The sequence below is a fragment of the Balaenoptera borealis genome (assembly GCF_965194805.1).
Source record: "Balaenoptera borealis genome assembly, chromosome: 4".
Classification (NCBI taxonomy): domain Eukaryota; kingdom Metazoa; phylum Chordata; class Mammalia; order Artiodactyla; family Balaenopteridae; genus Balaenoptera; species Balaenoptera borealis.
The window spans coordinates 43,234,799-43,255,997 of record NC_138861.1 but is presented as its reverse complement, the minus strand read 5'-3'; the positions used below and the strand labels follow the sequence as shown (position 1 = coordinate 43,255,997).

The 21,199-nt window shown below is 47.8% G+C and overlaps 1 protein-coding gene across 7 annotated transcripts in view; it reads right to left on the bottom strand.

The window, feature by feature from the left end:
• Positions 1-364: 364 nt before the first annotated feature.
• FHDC1 (FH2 domain containing 1) overlaps positions 365-21,199 on the bottom strand; it is a 40,262-nt gene continuing 19,427 nt past the window's right edge. For 6 of the 7 annotated variants that reach the window (XM_082391507.1, XM_082391505.1, XM_082391506.1 and 3 more), the window contains 8 exons: positions 17,620-17,705; positions 17,427-17,527; positions 14,721-14,791; positions 14,513-14,620; positions 12,682-12,752; positions 10,112-10,229; positions 6,665-6,829; positions 365-4,635 (listed from right to left, as the gene is read on the bottom strand). In XM_082391507.1, coding sequence (XP_082247633.1) covers positions 2,617-4,635; positions 6,665-6,829; positions 10,112-10,229; positions 12,682-12,752; positions 14,513-14,620; positions 14,721-14,791; positions 17,427-17,527; positions 17,620-17,705 — 2,739 coding nt within the window. In that variant the 3' untranslated portion in view covers positions 365-2,616. The remainder of the gene's footprint in view (positions 4,636-6,664; positions 6,830-10,111; positions 10,230-12,681; positions 12,753-14,512; positions 14,621-14,720; positions 14,792-17,426; positions 17,528-17,619; positions 17,706-21,199) is intronic. The other variant, XR_014244518.1, reaches the window with a different exon arrangement.

The window sequence follows — 21,199 nt, the reverse complement described above, 5'->3', positions numbered from 1 at the left end:
CACAGGAGCAGATCCAGACTTGCCGGCCCCACAGAGATTACACAAAGCTTGGTCCACAACATGGAATAATGTAAGCGTGTATGAGGTGCTGAACATTCCATGGATGGCCCACGTGTCAGATGCATGCCCACATCCCAGGTCTGGCGCAAGGCCCACTCCCTGGGCCTTCGGTGAAATGCAGGTTCTGTGCTACCAAGAAGATACACATCAACAGCTGAATTTTGGCTCTTGAGCCCTTTGAAGATAGGACTGCTGTATCCCAGCCCTCTGGCACCTCCTGCAACCCGCCTTCTCTCTGTGCAGGAAATGACACACTCTTTTACTGGGATCACACAGCACACATATCCACAGAAGCAGCCAAGGAGAAAACACAAATCCCATAAACAGGAACTTTATTAAACTACACATTACATAAAAGAACATATAAATGGACCTTTAAATACATTCAGTTTATCTTAAATTTATATAGAAACTTATTTACAGTTCTGCATTATATATTTAAATTATTTTTCCAAGCTTATTACCAATAAAAGGTAATAGAATGATCACCTGTTCACACAGATGCATACAAGTTGTCCATAGGGCTAAGCAAAACACCACTTCTCAGGAAACTCAGCTTATTAGATATCAAAGCAACAACTCATTCTGAAGGTGCTTTCTTCTGAGCGGCCCTTTATGTGAGACCTCTGCTGTAGAGATGCTGGGGGTTAGTTCTGGAAGCTGATCTCAGGGCAGACATGGGTCCTTGGTTTTCCATGATGACTTGGACTCTTGGAGTTTGAAGGACCCTTGAAGACCATGATCGAGGCCATGCCCCTACTTCTGCAGACTGGGAAACAAAGGATTAAGAAGAGGGAGTGACTTGCCAAAACCACACAGCATCAGTGATGGAACAGGGACTCTGACCCCCGTTTCTAGGGTCCCGCCAAGGGGTCCCGACCCTGGCACTACCCACAAATCCACAAACTTTTGACCTCTTTCACAGGCCCTATGGTTTGAACATTTTTGTCTGCATGGTTAAATACATGATTTTTAAGGCTTTTTGAGATGGTGAAAAATGGCTCAGGATTCATCTTTGTGGAGCACTGGAAATACGTACTGAGGGCTGCTTTTACAAGAGGTTTTGTGGTCAAGTGCCTTACTTCTTCAACCATGAAGTTTACCTTTTCAATTTAGCTAACTTATGGAAGCTCAGAGTTTCCAATTAATTTGAATGGAAGGCAACATTCTACAGGAGGGAGACTGTAACATCGACCTGATGGATTCAACACAAATACATTATATTTGCCAAAATCCACCTACTGCTGTCAGATCTGAAACAAAGTTTCACTAACAAGTGATCAAAAGTGAAAAAGGGGGGGGGCAATTTTTAAATAACAAAAAAGTTTCAAGAATTCCCCCATTTCCCAATTAGTTAAAGGGAAGTAGTGAACAGGCACTGAGTAGAAATAGTACATGTTTTCCTCTTTCTTTTGAATGAAGCCTGACTTTTTTTTTCAAAAATTTCCTAATATAAAATCTTCTTAAAGCAATTTCATTTTTTTTTTTTTGCTCTGTTTTTAAGAACTTGATCTGGTTTTTATCAGGATTTAAAACCACTGTACCAAACAATAGACAGCAACATTAAAAAGTATCATCGAGAGAGAGAGAGAGGTGAGAGGAGAGAGCTTCTCTCCAGGCTCCAGGTCACATTAGCAAAGGAAAGAGTGGGAGACTGAAGGGTTTATTCTTCCCTGTAACTAGAGCGAACACAGGTCATAGCAGCCTTCACTCAGTTTTGCAACAGATACTCAAATGAGAAAACACAACGGGAAAGATGTGCTCAGCTGAACAGTCCCTGATGACCTTCCATCAAAATATGGCACCTCTAAACTCTGGAAGCTTCAGCATTCTCCCAGGGGCTGCCACCCACCTGCAGGGGAGACTTGCCCCACTGCCCACGGTGCCTGTCCCAACACACGGGAGCACCCGATTTCCGTCCACCAGTCTCACTTTCCCTCCTGTCCACACCCAAACCCTCACCAAAGTCAGCAGGGTGAGATGAGCAAAGAAGAAAGTCTTCAGGAAGACGGGGCCAACCACAGAACACCCAAGGGCTTGCGGAAGTCCAGTTGCCAGCTATGCACGGGGTGGGCAGGTGGAGCCCTGAGGCCAGGGAACACAGGAAGATAAAAACATCTTCACCATTTTCCCCCTGGGACGCATTTCACTCCGTGAAAGGAACCAACTAAAACAACGTTTAATTTTTATATTAAAAAATAAGTCATTGATATATAAAAACTGGCCCCAAATCTTCTTTTATTTGTTACACAGGAAAGTCATTTTCCTCGTCTGAGTCGTTCACGGGTCTCTGTGTTCTGTTTGGGAGACGGGGTCCGCCTGGTCCACCTCCTGGGCGCTGCGGAGACGCCTGCCCATGGCGGCGGGACGTCCGTCCAGCCGGAGTCAGCGTGGCATGGTAGGTGGGCCCCACAGCTGCACCTTCGGTGACAGGAGCACTGGCAGGTGGCCCCGGCGGAGGACTTTATGTGGAACAGACATTCGGGGTCGGCCTTTCACAGAAGTCAGTCCTCACCACCCGAACCCCAGGAGGCGAGAGGGGAGCGCGGACGCCCCTCACTTCCACAAGGGATGGAGCCCCTTCCCCAGCGCCCCCCGACAGGCGTCCTTCAGCCGGAAGGAGGCCCTTTCCCCGGCCCCGCGGCCCTTCGGCGGGGCCTGGGCGCTGTCTCCGGGGCCCTCGGTCGACTCGGGCCCCTTCCGGGGGGCGCGGGCGCTGCCGGCCCGCCGCAGGGCGCCGCTGTCCTTGGGGGCAGCGTCCTCGAGGCCACCCTTCACCTTCAGCTGCCGCTGCGACACAGTCCGGGTGAGGCCCGGGGATCTGGCCACAGGGGGGGTGTCGGTCCTCTGACACCGAGACGAGGAGGCGACCGTGTTGCGGGCGAAGCTGGGGACCGGGGCCGGGCCGCGGGGCGCGCTGGGGGCCGGCGGGGCGCGGGGCGGCTCCTCGGGGCCGTCGGGGCCCTGGGAGCCGGAGCGGCAGATCTTGTTCTCCTCGGGCTTCTGCCGCGGGACATTGCGCAGGGGCTTGGCGCTAGGCTTCCTGAAGGAGCTCCTGGGCGGCGCTGGGGGTTCCCTCCCGGGCCGGGCCGCCGTCGATGGCCTCCCGGGCGACGCGTTCGGGAGCCCCAGCACCGAGCTGCGGCGCGACACCGGCGCCGGCGGGTTAGCACCGCCGGGGGCCTCGCGAGGGGGACGCTTGCCCGCGGGGGGCGCGCGGCCGGCGCGCGAGATGGGCACGACCTTGCGCATGCTCTCGCTCTCCCAGCCAGTCAGCGCCCGCACCGGCCCTGTCGCCCCCGCGCCCCGCCGGGCAGGCCCCGCCCTGGACGCCCCCGCCGACGCCTGTTTGAGGGGGCTCCTCTTCGGGGCCATCACTTCCCTTCCTCTGGCCGTCCTGTCCGTGGGCAGGCCTCCCTCGCAGCCCGGCTCGCTCTTCCCCGAGACGGAGCCGCCGGAGGCGGAGGCGGCAATGGGAGCCTCCGCAGGCGGGTTGCGGGCGGGGTTTGAGGACACCTGGCTGCCGCCCGTCTCCCCGGCCCTGGAGGACACGGAGCCCTCTCCGTCGCCCCCCTCCCCCGGATCCGCCCCTTCGGGTCTGGAGTCGGTTCCCTCCGAGCAGTCCAGGATCAGCGAGCAGTCGGTGGTGTCCGAGACGTAGAACAGAGGCCCAGGATCTTGGTTCTCGGGGTCGCTGCTGCCCTCAGATACCGGAGCCGCGCTGATGGGCTCATCCGGGGCAGCGCTGCCATCCCCCGGGGCCAGGATGGGACCCCCCTGGGCACCTCTGCCCACGAGCGTCGGGCTACCGTTGCTGGCGCCCAGGGACTGCGGGCTCTCATCCCCCACGGACGCCAGCTCCATCGTGCTGAAGTCATTCACGGTCAGCGGGGCCAGCTCCTCCGGGCCCTTGGCAGCCTGGAGGTCGAACTGGGCCAGACCTGTCACCAGCTCATGCTCCCTAATCCCTAGAGCCAACAGCGAGAGTGGAGGGGACCGCACAGGACCCAGGCCCACGGGCTCGCTGTTCCTCTTTCGGAGGATGCTGACCCCATTGCCCCGAACTCGGGGTAAGGCGGAGGCGGGTTCCTCAGGCCCGGGGGCCAGGAGCTGGCTCGGCCAAGCGGAGGTGGGGTGGGGGGCTTCCTCCTGGCCCTCCGAGGCCGGAGGTCTGTGTGCTGGGCTGGAGCCCTGGTCCCTCTGTTCTCCAGGCTCCGTCCGGGCTCTGCTGGCCGGGGCCTGCCGGGGGCAGCTCCGGGGCAAGCTGTGGAACTTGAGATCCTCGGGGCTGCCCGTGGAGCTCTCCAGGAAGGTCAGCAGCTCCCGGTCAGCTGTGATGCCCAGGGAGAGGCGGGAGCGGCGGGTGTTGGGGGGCCGGTAGGAGAGGCTGATGGGCCTGGAGTGCAGGAAAGGGGGCAGGTCCTCCACGCCCCTCTGAGTCAACAGCTCCACGTCATTTTCACTGCTGCTCCGGCCGAATCCAAGCTCCCCAGCCGTCCAGGAATGCCGTTTCTGCTCCAGCTCCTTCAGCCGCTGCAGCCGCCTCAGCTCCTGCACCTCGCGGTCGTGGTTGTCCTGAAGGAGGGACGGAGAGAAGCCAGAAGACGCATGAGACACATGGGACCCAACTGCAATTCCAGAGACAGCTACCCTAAGACCCCACTGAGAGACACAGGCTGGAGGAGAGACCTGGGTCATTTGTTTCACTGAGGGAGACGGCCTGTGTTTGCATGCGAATGTGTGTTTGCACGTGCATGGGTGCCGGGAGGGCTGGAGGCCTCGGTTCTCTGCAAGCAACGTGGGCGTGACCGGGCGTGCACACTAGGCCTGGCCCCAACCATCTGCCTAAGGTTGTCATCAGATCCCTGGGCCCAACTTCCAGTCAAGGCATTGTGCCCTCAGTGCGGGCTGTGATTCCACACATGCCCGAGACCTCAACTCGGAGGAAACCCAACTTGGTTTCTAAGCAGGGCAAGACAGAAAGGACTTCCAGGAAAGTGCTATTTAGGCAAGAGCAGAGAGAAAAATACTATGGGTGTTAAAAGAATCTGTGTTGCATGGAAACATCTACACACACACACTCATGTGCACACATTCTACTTAACAGTGATTTGGATGCATAAATGTAGACTCAGGACATTAAGAGATGCCTTTCAATCTGTGTTCTCTGAATGCTCCCTGGTAAAGAAACACCAGAAATGCCACCGAGGCTCTGTCCCTTATGCCCCACCCACTTCCCACAATCGGAGAGGAGGATTTGCTTTACAAATCTTTCTACCTTTCTCCCTGCTCCAAGGAGCCAGCCCTCCCGCAACAAACCGAACCGGAACAAATGCACACACCAAAGCACGCTTTACTGTCCTTAAATATACTTGTGTCACGTAAACGTGCAGATGTCGCACCCAAATCTGTTATCGTTAGTGCTTTTTACTTGAAAATCAATTTCCTCAAACAGTGGACTTTCCCTTCCAAGTTTCTGAGAGGCTCTGGCTCTGACCGGAAATTCTGCGCCCCTCCTGCAGCTCTGGCCTCGGGCTCCCCAGGGTCCCAGGTCTTCTCCTTTCAAGGCTGCCTGTGGGAGGGCATGGGGCCAGCTCCTGGCTCTCAGGACAGCTGGGCTGACAGCATCATACAGGTGGCCTCATGGGCCTGGAGAATTCTGACTGGGAGTGAGGGCCTCAGAAAGAGCCAAATTGGCCGCTACCGCCCACCAGCGCCTCTGCCTGCTGACCTCACTGCTTGGATACGGGAGAGGAAACGTGGCCACAGGCTCAGCCTCCTCTTCGCTGGACAGAGAAAGGCAGCTTGAGAACTCCAGTTACTCACTTAGGGCTGGGGAGACGCTTGAGCAACCCCTCAGAGAAATTCAGCTAAGGACAAACCTGCACTTAAAATATAGGGAAAGAGGTGACCCACGAGTACTTTGTTCCTTATCAGCACCTGAAATGATGGGATGTTATTTTGCTTTTAATCGACAGATGAAAGTTTTATTTGCAAAGCCAAGCAACCCAAAGAGTTTTCTGGCTTCTGCATGAACTCAGAGATTATTGGACCCGGAGGCTGAAGGGCAAGAAAGCAGCAGTCATGTTCAGACAGCAGCAGACTCCCTCACTATCCGGGCACTTTGAAGCCCACTCTGGCCGAGGACAGCCTGGTTCCCCAGATGCCAACCCCTGGCAATGGCTATGGAGCTTAAAACAGGGGAGTGAGGGCCTTCCCATCATCCCCCTGCGACAAAGGTCCCCCTGGAAAAGGAAAATGTCTCCTGGGAAGGGGGAAGGGTCTTCAAAGAGGCCTCTTAATATCGTGACTGCCATCCTAAAAAAACCTAACAAAATGCTTTTAGGGCATCAGAGCGAGCGTAGGAATGAGCAGCTAAGTAGCAAAGGCAGCCAAACACTAGACTCCTGCCAACAGGGAAAGGCTCGGGGCTGAGAGGGCAGAGCCTTTCCCCGGAATCCCGAGTGACAGCTGGGCAACACCGCCGGGGCCAGACCTTCCTAATGCCGCGGAGCTGCTGAAGCACCTTTCCGCCACAGGCAGAGGGCTGGCTGGGAAGAGGAAAAAGAAAAATCCTGACAACTCAGAAAACACAGAGCCGTACCTTCACTGCTTTGTTGAATTTGACACAGAAGTCTCTGAATATCTGAAGGCACTCGTCCAGTTTCACGGTGTCTTTGTCTTCACAGAAAAAGTCGATGAGGGTGTGGGCCTCATCCTGGAGCTCTTGCTTCCAGCGCTCCAGCTCTGCCAGCTTTTTCAGGGCAAACTGCGGGGAAGGGGACAAACAGCACACGCTGAGGTAAGCGCTCTGCCTGCTGCCTGGGGTTCAGTTTCAGGTCTCACTGCACGTCCCTCAGAGCTGACAGGAGAGTAATTCACCCCAAACAACACCTTGGGGAAGCGAGGGGAACCCCTGTGCAAGGCCTGAGAGCCACAGGAGACTGAAGAGCTTTAAGCTGGAGGATGCCACCAACCAAATGTTCCCCTGTAATGTCACTGGACACATGGCACAGGAGTGCAGTTGGTGTTGTTAAGGAAAACCCTGCATCTGTCTGTATCTGTTCTTCCTTCTCTCATGACTGAGGCTTATACTGGGCCAAGGGTCTACTTCAGGGTCCCGGAAGTCACTTATATTGACCAGTTGTCTTATTCAGAGGTCTGCCCCATTGAGAGGGATTTAATCTTACCCCCAAATGAGCTCTATCAGGGTCAGTGTCACCCCTGCAGGGACAAATGCCCAGCCAGGGCTTCTTATCCGAGTCAGCTCTGTCTATGGCCCACACTTGCACCCCTCACCCACAAGCCATTCAGTAGATTTGGGGTGGACCTGCCATTACTTTATTAAAACTCCCCAGGAGGTTCTGATGGGTACCCGTGGCTTGGAACTACTGCCCTATACAAATCAATCCTCTTGGCCTCTTTGTTTTTTCCTAATTCTTCTAGGACAACGTATACAAGGCCCATACAGACTCAAGTACTGCAGCAACACAGTGGGGCCAAAGGAAGCCCGCTCTCCTCCACTGAGCCCCAGCCCCTTCAGGATGGGGATCCCCAGGGCCAAAGGCACAAGCAAATGTCCCCGACGGCAGCTCAGTGACATTTCCTGTTGAGCTGAGGTGAGGAAGCAGCAGGTAGAGGAGATGTATCCCCGGGGAGACAGCATTTGGGGTCACAGTGAAGCCTGACAGTGCTTTCTTTTTCACTGGATAACAAGGCTTATATGAAGAAGGAATGCATGGGGTATATTCCTTTATGAAATCACACTTCTATTTGAGAAAATTCTTCTTGGGTGGAGGGCTGGGCGTGGGAAATAGTGAAGTTGTGGGCTGCCCACCTGGAGGATGGGCTCACTGCTGGAACACTAAAGAGAATCTCAGGAGAAATTCCGAGAAGACGCGTCCCCTCCCACCTACCCACACACTAACCCCCTTCAAAGCCCTTTTCTTCCACCAAGCACATTCGAGAGGTAGCAGGAAACCAAAACTATTTAGGAAACCAAATACCAGAGAAAGTAACCATCTGAGTCAGTAACCCGAGGCAGTGTGTGCGTTCACGCTGTATTTTTCTTCGAGGAGAGAAGGGTATTAATGGAAGGATAAATCTTTGCCTGTCATTCTCACACAGGGGGAAAGGTGGATTCCAGCCAAGAACAGCTCAACTGCAGAAAAACAGGACTTTGACAAGAATCTTCATGGGCGCTTACTCCACCTGGGATGTCTCATCGCAGATCTTGTGGGGACAGGGAGAGTGCCTGAGCGCTTGCAGTCCCCTTAGGACTTGGGAAAGTGAAACATTCTGAATAGGGCCTGAAAAGCCACCACGCTCAGAGTTGTTTGCCAAGAGCTGGTTGCTGAACCCTTTCCTCATGGTTAAGGCCACAGATGAAGAAGCCCAAAGTGACACTGGCAAAACATGAATGACAGATTGGCAGTTGTGGCAGCAAACTCAACTTTCCAGCTCGAACTTGTCTGCTGTGGACCAAAGTTCCACACCAGTGCACTTGGTACCTCTCACCCAAAGGGTCAAAACACTGAAACATATCTGCAAAACTGTGTTCCTGTCATTTTTCTGCTCAAAAATGGTTCACCACGGCTTAGAGAGCAAAGTTTTCAGACTGGCATTCAGAGCCCTTCGTGGCCGGACCATAACCTAACTTAAAAAATTGTATTTCCCCCATTTAAAAAGAAAGTGAACTTAAAAAAGAAAAATAAATAGCTGCGTGGAACAGTTTACTTAGCGAGATAAAGATGACTACTAGGAAGACGAGTTCAGAGTGAAAACAAGATTGCTTCTGAAGAGCAGTCCGGGGGTATGGCTTTGCATCATAAGCCTTCTGTGCTACTATTTATCATAAGAGATTAACATTTAATATAAGAACTGAGAAATGAGACCTCCAGAATCCTCCTCCTGATGTGTGACAGGCCTTCTCCTTGAATTTCTGGATTTGTTCCATTTGTCTTTACTGCTGAGTGTTTTCCTAGCTACTGTTAGATGATTCTGTGGTGGTGTTTGCTTTGTTGTCTCACTTTGAGAAGAAAATCTGTGCACTTTTAAGGGAAAATTAGAGTTTAGTGACTTATGAAAGAAAATACAGAACATGTGTTTAATAATAAAAACAAACTCCCAGCAGAGCCAAACAAAATCAAATGTTCGCTGACGGGAGCTGCAGCTCACAGCATTTGATGTGACTTCATTACAAGGAAACGAGGGGAGGCTGAGGTTGGTCCAACCCTCAAAAGCACTGGTCCCTTTCCACCGCCCAGGGCGGCCCTGCCTCATGTATTCCAGCTCATGAGCCTCGAAGCCCTGACACTGAAGGCAGCACACCATTTCACTGAAGACTGAAAGCATGAAAAGGTGCCACCTTTTTTTAAAAAAAATAAGGAAGATAAAAGAAGTATGTCAGACTGTGATTAGTGAGTCACAGTGAGCTGTCACAGACATGTTCTCTCTGCTGGGTTTTGTTGATGTTATTCCGAACAGCTCCTGCCACACCCTGTGGGGCTGGTGCATTTGGGGTGGTGAGAGGCACTGGCTCTGGTGTGTTCTCCTGCCCTCCCTATAAAACATGCCAAAACGGAGCTTGTTTCTGCCACAAAAACAACTGAAGGAACAACAGCCCAAGTGCTCAGGTGTCTTTAACGATCTCCGTGGAACTTCCTACTGGTGTCCAAAAGTTCAAGTGGGAGGCAAGAACTCCTGAACCGTGCTTTAGAAGCAAAACCTGAGTTGCCAGGCAGAAGCTGCCAAGTGTAAGCATAAGGGATCCCAGTTCACTCCCGGGCGGTGCCATCATGCAGACAGAGCAGAGATAAACAGAGACCCTGTCCCTAACCAAAGCCTCAGGGTTAGACCATATTCAATATCCTCTGCCAAAAAACCAACCCAGCAAAGGCTGGGCACTGAAATACAAACTTCCTTTTACTGACTTGGGGGAAAAAATATGAATGGGAACCTGCTGCTTCCACAAACAGCCCTGCAAACGTAACCACCCTTGAGGGGCTGCTGAAGATGAGATCAGAGGGACTGACTCGAATCACACACACACCTGAAGGAAATCTTCCATCTGCTGACAGAGCTCGCCATCCCGCTGGACGTTCTCCTTTAGAGATCTTGTCCTGACAAAGAGTGCGTGCAGCTCTGCCTCTGTGTTATCCAGAGATAATCTGAAAGAAGAAAGGGGAGAGTGGGTACCTGGTACAGGAGGCCAGGTGTCACGCAGGTACATCAGACAAGACCCTGGAAACAGAAGGGGAGAGCTACCGCGATTACGTTTACCGACCTCTGTATCTAGAGTTTGCTCCTATGTTTCCTTAAGAGGCGATTCCTTCCTAAAGACACACACTGGTTCAAAGAGCAGGCTGTAATTTTGTTCTTGCTGGTGAGATAACCAAAAGCATGGGACTTGTGAAGCTTTTCATGAACTAGGTCTGAACATCTTTATGCCATCAGCCTTAGAATTCTGCAGGACTCAGATACTTATACTTTCCTCTGGCCATGAAATGCAAATACAAAAGCTCTAACCCATGAAAAGCAAGGCAGCGCATGCTGATAAACGGGGTACTAAGGGTGATACGGAGACACTACACAAACTGCATGTTGCTCGCCACAGGCAACCAGAGTCAGCACCCTGTGTCTTAGAGAGAACTGACACACAGCTAACAGTTCTGGAGAGAAATGGTGGAATTGATGGCAAGGCTTTTGTTACATATGTCACACCCAGATTAATAGAGCATGAATGATGTTTATGTCGCCTGGTAAAGCGAATAGATGAAAACTAAATCCAGGTGGAATTCAATTAGCAAATTCATAAATCAAGATGCTTTCATGCTTCCATGATCAATTCTAACTTTTTTTTTTTATGCAATAGTTTTCCACCTTCAGGGGCTTCCCTGGTGGCACAGTGGTTAAGAATCCGCCTGCCAACTCAGGGGACACGGGTTCGAGCCCTGGGTCTGGGAAGATCCCGTGTGCTGCAGAGCATCTAAGCCCATGCGCCACAACTGCTGAGCCTGGGTTCTAGAGCCCGTGAGCCAAAACTACAGGGCCCACGTGCCACAACTACTGAAACCCGTGTGCCTAGAGCCCGTGCTCCGCAACAAGAGAAGCCACCGCAATGAGAAGCCCACGCACCACAACAAAGAGTAGCCCCTGCTCACCGCAACTAGAGAAAGCCCGCACACAGCAACAAAGACCCAACGCAGCCAAAAATAAAAATAAATAAATAAAATAAATAAATTTATAAAAAAAAATAGTTTTCCACCTTCACTGGTCACCGGCACCCACCTATGACCTGTTTGTACTTCACTTTCCATTTCAAATAAATAACCTTAGTAAATAAGTTTTTTCTAAGACAATATCTAGCTAACTTTCCCCATCTAACTCTGACCAGAAATGGAACGGTTATTTCTCTATGTATCTCTTAGAAACATTTCCATACTAGGAAGTGGAAAAAATATTCCCACACAAATTTCTGTTAGTAATTCAGAAACCAAAACAGTTTATATCTTTGAAAATACTCATTCTTTGGGGAGAATACTCTGGTGATCTGTAAATATGAACTATGAACTGTTTACACCTTTGGACGGATAATCTCACTTTGGGAAAGACATGTCTTCTGTGGTTAGATGTTTGCAGTCAGTAACACCGAGATGTGGGCCAGTGGCGGGGTGGGGCTTAGAAAGCTCTGGTTCATGTGTTTATGCATACGGTTCACAGCTGTCCCAACTGGATAGAGTCCCTCAGATAACAAGCAGATGACATGCACTGGGTTGATACGTGAGGTGAGGTGCTGGAGCCAGCTCATGGGACGCAGCTGTGGCTATGGGTATCCCTCCCCAGCTCCACAGTCAGTAGTGCCACATTGGGAGCTTGAGATCAGCCATGGCAGCAGTATTTATGCCATGGAAATCAGCAGTTGCTACAAATCAGGACTTTTCTCCCTAAAAAGCTGGTCGTTGGACATTTACCACTGATGTGTGGATATGTATTGTAAATTTAAAAGCACAGGACTCAAAATAGCATGTATACACAGATTACAGCTATGTTAAAATACACATCTATAATAGGATCAGAAGTAAACAGTGATGTAAATACAGCTTTATGTTTGGTAGATACTTTCTCTGCAAAGTTGAGTGACTAATTTAAAACAAAATCCTTTCACAGCCCTTGGTATGGTTCCAATTTCTTTTAATGCAATAGAAAATAAACGTACCATGTTAGATTCTAAAGGAATCAGTGATGTATGACCCTGGAAGCTTGCCTGATATATACCAACTCCCAACGTAACAGGCTGTGTTCTTTGAGCCCTATCTTTTGGGTGTGGAGGTATTTGAAGTTCTTAATCCATATATATATATATATAGATATATTTTTACACTGATGAGATTCATTAGAATAGACTGCAATAGGAGTTTTTTAGATTAAAAATAAAGATTAATTTTTCAAAACCCCCAAATTCCAAAGGTGCACACATACCTCTGTAACCAAATGAAAGGAAGGTCTGAAAGTTCAACAAGACAAAACTTTTAAAATTTCAAACCTGAAAGACTACCTGAATAAGGTAGTTAAAGAAAAACAACAAAAAACCTTGTTCTCACAATTCTCTTCCTTGCTTACCTAGCAGCCTCCTGAACATGATGCAATTTTTCAGAAAAGTTTAGAAGCACGGCATCTTTCTTCTGGGCTTCCTGGAACAAAACCAGAATTTTCTCTCACTATATAGGGATAAAACTGGAATTTTATCCACTATATGGAGAGAATTTTTTCAGGGCTTAAAGGAACCATAAAATCACTGTTCCCATTTTTAGGCTTGATACATTCAAAGCAATTCACTGAGTCATGAACTCTTAGTCTGATATTCTTAGTAAGACTGACCAGAACTCTCCTACTCTCAAGAAACATTTAACTTCCCAGAGCAACTGATCCTAACAAGAAACACGACTCATGTGCATGAAGACTCAGTGGAAGGAGGCGGCGGCTTAGCAGGGCTCATTGTTCCTAAGAGAATCCAATATATCCTGCTGAAATACCACCCATACCTATGAGTATGCCTCTACTTGACCGAGCTACTTGCAGCTGTTAGACCAGTTTGCAAACTGAGTTTAATCAGAAGGTGCACAGGCCATGGGGGTGTTTGGATCCTTCATCTGTTCAGAGGGTACAAAGAAGGCAGGTATGAAGGGGGCAGTTACCAACTCAGGAAACTTCCCCACGTGGGCAGGGCCAAGCTACACAGAGCACCTGGATATGGGGATCTAAAAGGGCAGCCCGGAGATTCTGCAAGCCACATGGGATGAGGAACACATTTTCTGGTTGCAATGCCCTGAAAATTGGCACAAATTAGTGCCAAGTTCAATGTGCCCTCTGTCTTCTGAAGAATACAGTCATAATAGTGTGTATTGTTTATGGAGAGCTTACCATATTCGGAACACTGAGCTAATAAGCGCGTTCTGGAATTATCTCCCTCCGCCCTCTCAATTACCTAGTTTTGAGATATCACTACCCCCCATCATTAGATGAAGAAATAGAGGAACTTAAGGCTTAAGTAACTTGTCTGAGGAAGTACAGCTAATAAAGGACAAGTCAAAATCTCCCCGTTCTATTCTGAAGCTCATACGTGAAACAAGGCTGCAACACAGCTTTCCTCCCAGGTGAAGCTGTATCTATGTGATCGCTGTCAAAACAACAAGGAGATTCAATGGGAAAAACAAACCAGCACAATTCGCTCTTTGAGATAATTTAACAACAAAGAGAGAACTGTCCTTGGCTGATCTCTGGCTTTGTAACTAGTTACTGGGGTGTCACACAGACCCAGTCAAAAATGCAAGTGATGGACAGGGTTCAGACCCCAAACGCTGTGTGAACGGCAAGGCCCTGTAACCCCCAGTTCACAAGGAAAATATGCAAGAGATCCCCTCATTGCTCTGACTCTTCCACTCCTTACACACAACGCGTCAAAAAATCTAGTCAGGTCAACTCGGAAATGTTTCAACACCCAGGCCCCTGCTCTCCATCCCTGTGGCCATTACTCTGATTCTCAACTCTCGCCAAACAAGGAGCGCCACCTTCCACCAAGAGGTACCCCTATTTCTATTCTCTCTCCACTCTAACCCACCCTCCACGTTGCCTCATTTCCCTAGCAACAAAAACATACCTGGTCAGGCCGTGGTGCTGTGTATAAACTTCTGTTGGCTCCCCATGGCTAAAGCATGGAGTCCAGATTCCCCAGCCACCACTCGGCCTCACCCCCGACCCCTCCACTTCCCTCCAGGCCTGTAACCCCAGGTGCAGCCCAACTCAGGAATCTGCAAATAGAACCTTCTTGGCACCTACGGTGCCCTTTCCTGACTCTGTTTGATGCCACCTTACACCTCTGAAAAACTTCACTGCCTTGGGGGCGGGGGTGGGTAACGTACATTCTCTCTCTGTATCGATCACTTCCACATACCTGTGCAACAAAGTGCAGGAGATTCATCCCAGGTTTATTTGCTTTTGTGTCTGCCAATTTGAGCAAAGAAGATAGTTTAAATCCTACTGCATTGCCAGCATACCCTCCCTAAAGAAGACAAATCAAAAGAAAAAATATACATACACCTTTAGACACACAAATAAAGTTGGAAATACAACATTAACATTTTTTTTTGAACTTCACTTACTGCATTCATGATATTCCCTGCTTGCAGCACCAAGTGTAATATCGAATGTAGTTCCTCACATGACATCAGCTCTGTCAGAAAGAACACACCACGGTATCTTAGAGAAGGCTTCAGCTTAAACACACACGAGACAGCTACCACATCCAAGTTCAAGTGTGTCTGAAGCAAGCTCTGACCCTAAACTGTATAAAAGACTGAAACAAACAAAGTAGCACACTGCATGGTATCTAATGTACCACTGGCTACTGGTGATGCACATCCTAGTGTTCAACTGGGAATCGAATATGTATGACACTTAAGTATCACACATACTTTGATAATGAACATTTTCAAGGAGTGGAGAATACAAAAGCCTTAGGAAAAGCAGCACACTGTGTTACAGGAATAATCTCCTCTCAGCAGTTATTTCTTTATGGTTTCCTTTATACCCTTTGAGACTATATTTATGGACTATGACAACGAATAGTGCACAGCATTTTGCTCAGCTGACGAGCTATGAGGAGATAAAAAGTAAACAGGCTGGGATTTCAGGTAAATAACTTGCAAAGCTCCAACCCTTAGCGGCAGGTACCCAGAGAACCTTTCCATTTTATTTAAAACTCTACATTTCATTTGGATTGGCTTAAAGGTTTAACAAGGAACTTATCATTGTCATATATTGGTAAACTAGTTCGTTAAACATGAAGTCTTTTGTACACACACCTATGCAAATAAACAATATTAAAAATTGCTAATGTATTTGAAAAGCTGAAGAGAAAATTTAATTATTAAAATTACTGTATATATAGGTAATAAAATGTCACCTATGATATTGTTAAGTTAATATTCTCCATTAAGTCTGGTATTACTTTCAAAAATTTACACTTGGGTCACTGCCTATACTGTGTTATCTAAGAAGGCCAGGTTTTGAAGAGTAACCAGATAAGAAACGTTTCCACCGTGGCCACAAACTTGCATCACTCAATATGAAAACATATTTTCCCATCTCTACTTGAACAGGAGAGACAATTCTTTCAAAATTGCTGCTTTAGGCTTGACACAGGAAGAAATTTTAAAAGGCCTCTATATTGAAAGAAGAAAATTCTTCTTAATTCTTAGTCTCCTCTCTAAAATGAAGAAAATATGATGAGCTGAAGAGAAAAACTTAATACAAGTCAGAGCAACTAAACAAGAAAACCAAATTGGAATAAACATTCTACCACAATAACTAGGAATCCAGAAAGTGACCAGGAGGAAATCAGGCTGGAGATCCCAGCTGATGAATGCTGGAAACTGTGAGGGCCAGGGAGCACCAGAGACTTTGCCTTGGAGCCGGCATTCTCAGTGCCGTACATGCCAGAAAGCAAGCTCCCAACCCTATGGAATGAGACACTAGAGCAACCTGAGGAGGCTATCCAAGGGGCGAGCAAAAATTAGCAAGTTGCTCTCTCTCAAATGTAATGAGCCCACCAGGTGTTAGAGTCTGGAGGGGACGCGGGTGGGAGAAGACACCACTGGAGCAGAAACATCAGGAAAGCTGGTAGAAGAGGAACAGGAGATGCCTGGGGAGGAGTCAGGAGGGAAGGAGGGATGCTTCCGGAAGAGCAGGGTCCCAGCCGCCAACAGAGGCCAGAGCGCTGGAGGAGACAGGCAGCTGGTCCCGGGCCCAGGCTGTGAGCACGCGCCACCATGTACACACACCCCAGACACACACAACTACACACACACCACACACTACACACACCACATACACACAACTACACACACACCACATACACACACCACATACACACAACTACACACACACCACATACTACACACACCACACATAACTACACATACATCACATACTACACACACACCAGACACACGCAACTACACACACACCACATACTACACACACACCACATATTACACACAACTACACATGTGCCACATACTACACACACCTACACACACACCACACAATACACACACCACGTACACACTACACACACACCACATACACACACACTGCATACCACACAACTACACCCACACCACATACTACACACACACCACATACTACACACACACCAGACACACACCACTACACACACACCACATACTACACACACAGACACACCACATACACACACACAACTACACACACACCACATACTACACACACAGACACACCACATACACACACACAACTACACACACACCACATACACACACAACTACACACACACCACATACACACACAACTACACACACACCACATACTACAACACAGACACAAAACATGAACCATATATACACTATGCACACACCACACGCACTAAATGCACACCATACACACACACCATACACACACTAAGCACACACCATACACACACCACACACATACACAGAAAGCTAATCTAGGAGAGGAACAAAAGCAAGCTGCAACCAACAAGGTTTACTCCTAAGCTTGAGATGAAAGAAACCTTCTTTTACAGGAGGATAATATGCTAATTAATTGATTGATTGGTCAATTAATTAAATTAATTAACCGGGGGAGGCAGAAAAGTAAATGGAAATAAACTTTAAATACCATCCCTGGTAACATCTCATTTCCCTTTTTAGAGCATATCAGAAATGGAACTTTCCGTATCTAATTTTTCAATTGAACAGTTTTTTAAAAATAAACGGCTACCAAAATTAATCAAATCAAATTACACGAAGCATCATGTATTTACTCACCTTTTGTAGCAGTTCTTAGAATGGTTATATCTGTGTATAGAGAAGAACAAGAAGGCAAAAATTCTTTCTTTAGCACCATGGCTTCAATCCGCAGTGAATAGCTGAAAAACAAAAAGTACAGCTACAGTGTAGAATTTGACCTTGTTGATTTTAAAACCTTACTCTGCAAAGAACAGTGATGGGTGATCCTTACTTTGGCACCTGAATTAAGCAGTGCAGAAAGGAGTCTGCTAGGGACAGCTTGGCCACGTCTCCACTAAATGCCTTTAGTTTCTTTATCTAAAAGACAGATGGAAAAGTGGGTCAAGAAAAAAAGGACAAATGATTAAAATGGAACATCATTTTAAATTTCATCTTAGAATTCCTTTAGGAAATTAAGGATATCAGTGCTAAATTCAAATTAATAAAAATGTCAGCCTAAGAAAAGACAGAAAAGGGAATCATCACAGCTACTACTTTGTTGTTTAAAAGAAAAAAACCCAAACAAGCAAATTAGGGAGAGGAGAGCTGTGCCACTTATGTGGGCGTAAACAATCCCACACGAACCAGAAAGCTGGAGCCACCGGAATCCTCAGAGAGGTTACTAAAGGGAAAGGATCGGTTCCAAGGATGCAAACGTTCTGTAAGTTATAATCTGGAAGGGAGACCACTGTTTGGAAGAAGAAAGAAGAGACTGGATAGTCACTATAGCAGAGCCTTTGAGTCATAAAGGAAAAAATCTTATTATTTTGAGTATTTTGCATATAAGATACTTAGACTGGGGGAGGGTGTCTAACACAGATCTTCTTTCTGAGGACAAGTCCTCCTTCACATCTAGTAGCTTTATAGGAAGGGACCACTGGATGTTGAGCTGAGTACACACTGGCTCTCCAGCAGGAAGATAAAGAGGAAAACGGCTTAAACAATTGAAAGATCAGTGTCAAGATTTCCCCCTGTGAAAAAAAATCAGGTAACATAAAGAGTGTGTACAGTGGATCCCACTTCTGTAAATTAAGAAAAGAAGTGTCTACTATGCCCTGACCCTCCACACACACACTACAAACACAGGAACAAGACAAACCAGACGTCTACGCTAGGTGATAGAATCACCACAGTCATTATCATTTTCATCTGCTGCTCATTTTTATTTCCTAAAATGTCCACAATGAGCATGTACTACTCCTGTAAAAAGTTATACTAAAAGTTATTAAACACACAAATATCCCTTCAACTTTAGTAAAGAAAAAAAAAAAAAAGAGTTCCAACATAGGAATATAGCCAAACAGCTAGCAAGTAGGGATGCAGGCAAAGAGAAAGTTCTCAAACTGCATCAGAGAGCAAGGCATGCCTTCCCCATAGAGAAAACAGGACCAACCCAAAAAACACATCTCTGTCTACTGTAATGGAGAGTCTTCCAACAACACTTTATGGTCAGGAGCACCTTAAGACTGCTAGAGTTTGTAGTAACCTATAAAAGAAAAGAATCGGGAAAAATATATATATATATATATACACTATACTTCAATTAAAAAAAAAAAGACTTCTAGAGTAAAGCTGATAGCCTGTCTTTGAAGCTAACTGTTCCCAGTAAGCACTTACCAGTTTGTTATGTTTTATAAAGCTTTCTCTCTTCCACCCCCTGGATTATGTTAGGTGCCCATAAAAATAACCTAATTTTTAAACCTCTTGAAAAATAGGAAATAACAGTTCAAAAGCACAGAGGAGGGGTATTTGCAAAGATCCACAAACTGAAATATCTGCATCAAAATGTAACAGTGCACAATTACTGAGCCTGCGCATCTGGAGCCTGTGCTCCGCAACGGGAGAGGCCGCGATGGTGAGAGGCCCGTGCACCGCGATGAAGAGTGGCCCCCACTTGCCACAACTAGAGAAAGCCCGCGCACAGAAACAAAGACCCAACACAGCCAAAAATAAAAAATAAATAAATTAAAAAAAAAAATGTAACAGTGCAGATGCACACCCCAGACACCCTGGTATTAAGTCTGGGCCTTAAGACTACATTTTTCCCCACAATGGGCAGAAAATAGCCATTTATAGAATTGCATTATTTCCCCTACCTTTAGTGCCCCAAATTGAATTTTCCATTTTCAGCCTTACTAAATTTAAGGGCAGATGATGGAACTTCTGCATTAGCTAAACCCAAACTAGTGCCTAGTTTCTGAACTGAGAAAGCCACAGGATGAATTCTGGTCCCTCCTGAACTACAGTCTAATGATTCACCATATATGGGCAGGGGCAGAGCGGGGCTGTGCCTTTATATAAGACCACATATGTAGCATGGGCAAAACTTCTGAGAATCACAGCACGGTTTCCTGTCTGAAGCACAAGAACAGGTCATGCTAAGTACACTTGGTAGATATTTCTATTAAACATGTGCTGAACTGTAAATGAACAATGATTAATCGCCTTCACTTACATAATGAGTGAAAAATGTTTATGGAGTTCAAGAGAATGGTGATACTAAAGACAGTATTTGATTTAAATGCCATGTATACAGTTCTTAATTCCATCTCAAAATGAGATTTATGTTCATTAAGAGGGATTACTGTGCCTTCACAGAGAGGAAGGTAAAAAAGAGGGTGGACAGACCCTATAATTATTCTGCATTCTCATCATCATCAAAAAGCATTTAGCAAACGTTGTGAGGCATCACTTTCTTGGCTGAGCCAAGGGACTCTCGTTATGACCCGGCTGTGCCCGGTTTCTGCTCTAACAGCAAACAGCGTGCTCCTTAAGACTCACGCATTCCAAAGGGCAGGCCTCCTTCATCCCCTCTAATTCCACTCACATGGCCTTGAAACAGCAGGGTTTCCCACCAGCAGACCCACCCAAGAGAAGACACTGGGGCTTCCTCCTCCCAGGAACAGAGAGTAAACGAACAAGGTAAGAATGAGGTGATAAAAATATCAGGGGAGGCGACTCAACTTGCTGCCATAGACAGCAGTTCCACCTCCAGCCCTGCATCCCTGATGCTGACTGTGGCAGTCGGGTACCAGCGCCAACACAGGGAAGGGCTCCTTCTCAAGCCACCTCTCAGGGCCCAGACAGGGAGCATGCTTTTATTTCTGAGTCTACCTTCTCCCTCAGCAAGTTTTAATCATGAGTTTGAGGCAAGACAAAAAACGTGCCAGTCCCAACAACAACAAAAAAAAAAACGTGCCAGATAAAAGTTTTGTGGTGAAGGGCAGAGAACGTCTGAAAACAAATTAACCTGGGGTTAGCCTGGCAGCTGGGCCGTTTCCGTTCATCAGTTCAGTGTGCTGATAAGTTGACAGTATTATGAGTGACACTCACACCAGTACTTCGTGAGAGCGGAGGTGACGCAAGGCCAGCCTGAAGTGAGGCGGGGTTTGGGGAACCTTTGCCCTTCCTTCCTCAGAGGGAGGTGGTGGAGTGCGGCCCAAGGAACTGCTCTGGGGTCAGACAAACCAGGTCAAATCCACCGCCCTCCATAGCCCATTAGTCATGTGGCACTAGGCACGCTCTATCTAACCTGTGTGGGCCCCAGTTTCTCATCTGTTAAATGAGGAATAGCTTACAATGTCACTGTGAGGATTAAATGAAACAGACACACACACACACACACATCATGGGTGTGATTTATTGACCTTCTGTGTGCCCGGCACTGGGCTGAGCACTCGATCGCCTCTGGCCCCGTCCGGGGCCTGGAACGTGGGGCACTCGATCAACGTGTCGCCCATCCTTGTGCTAAGAATGAGCACAGGACGTGACCCCACAAACATAGCAACGCACGGTAACGCACAGCGATGCGT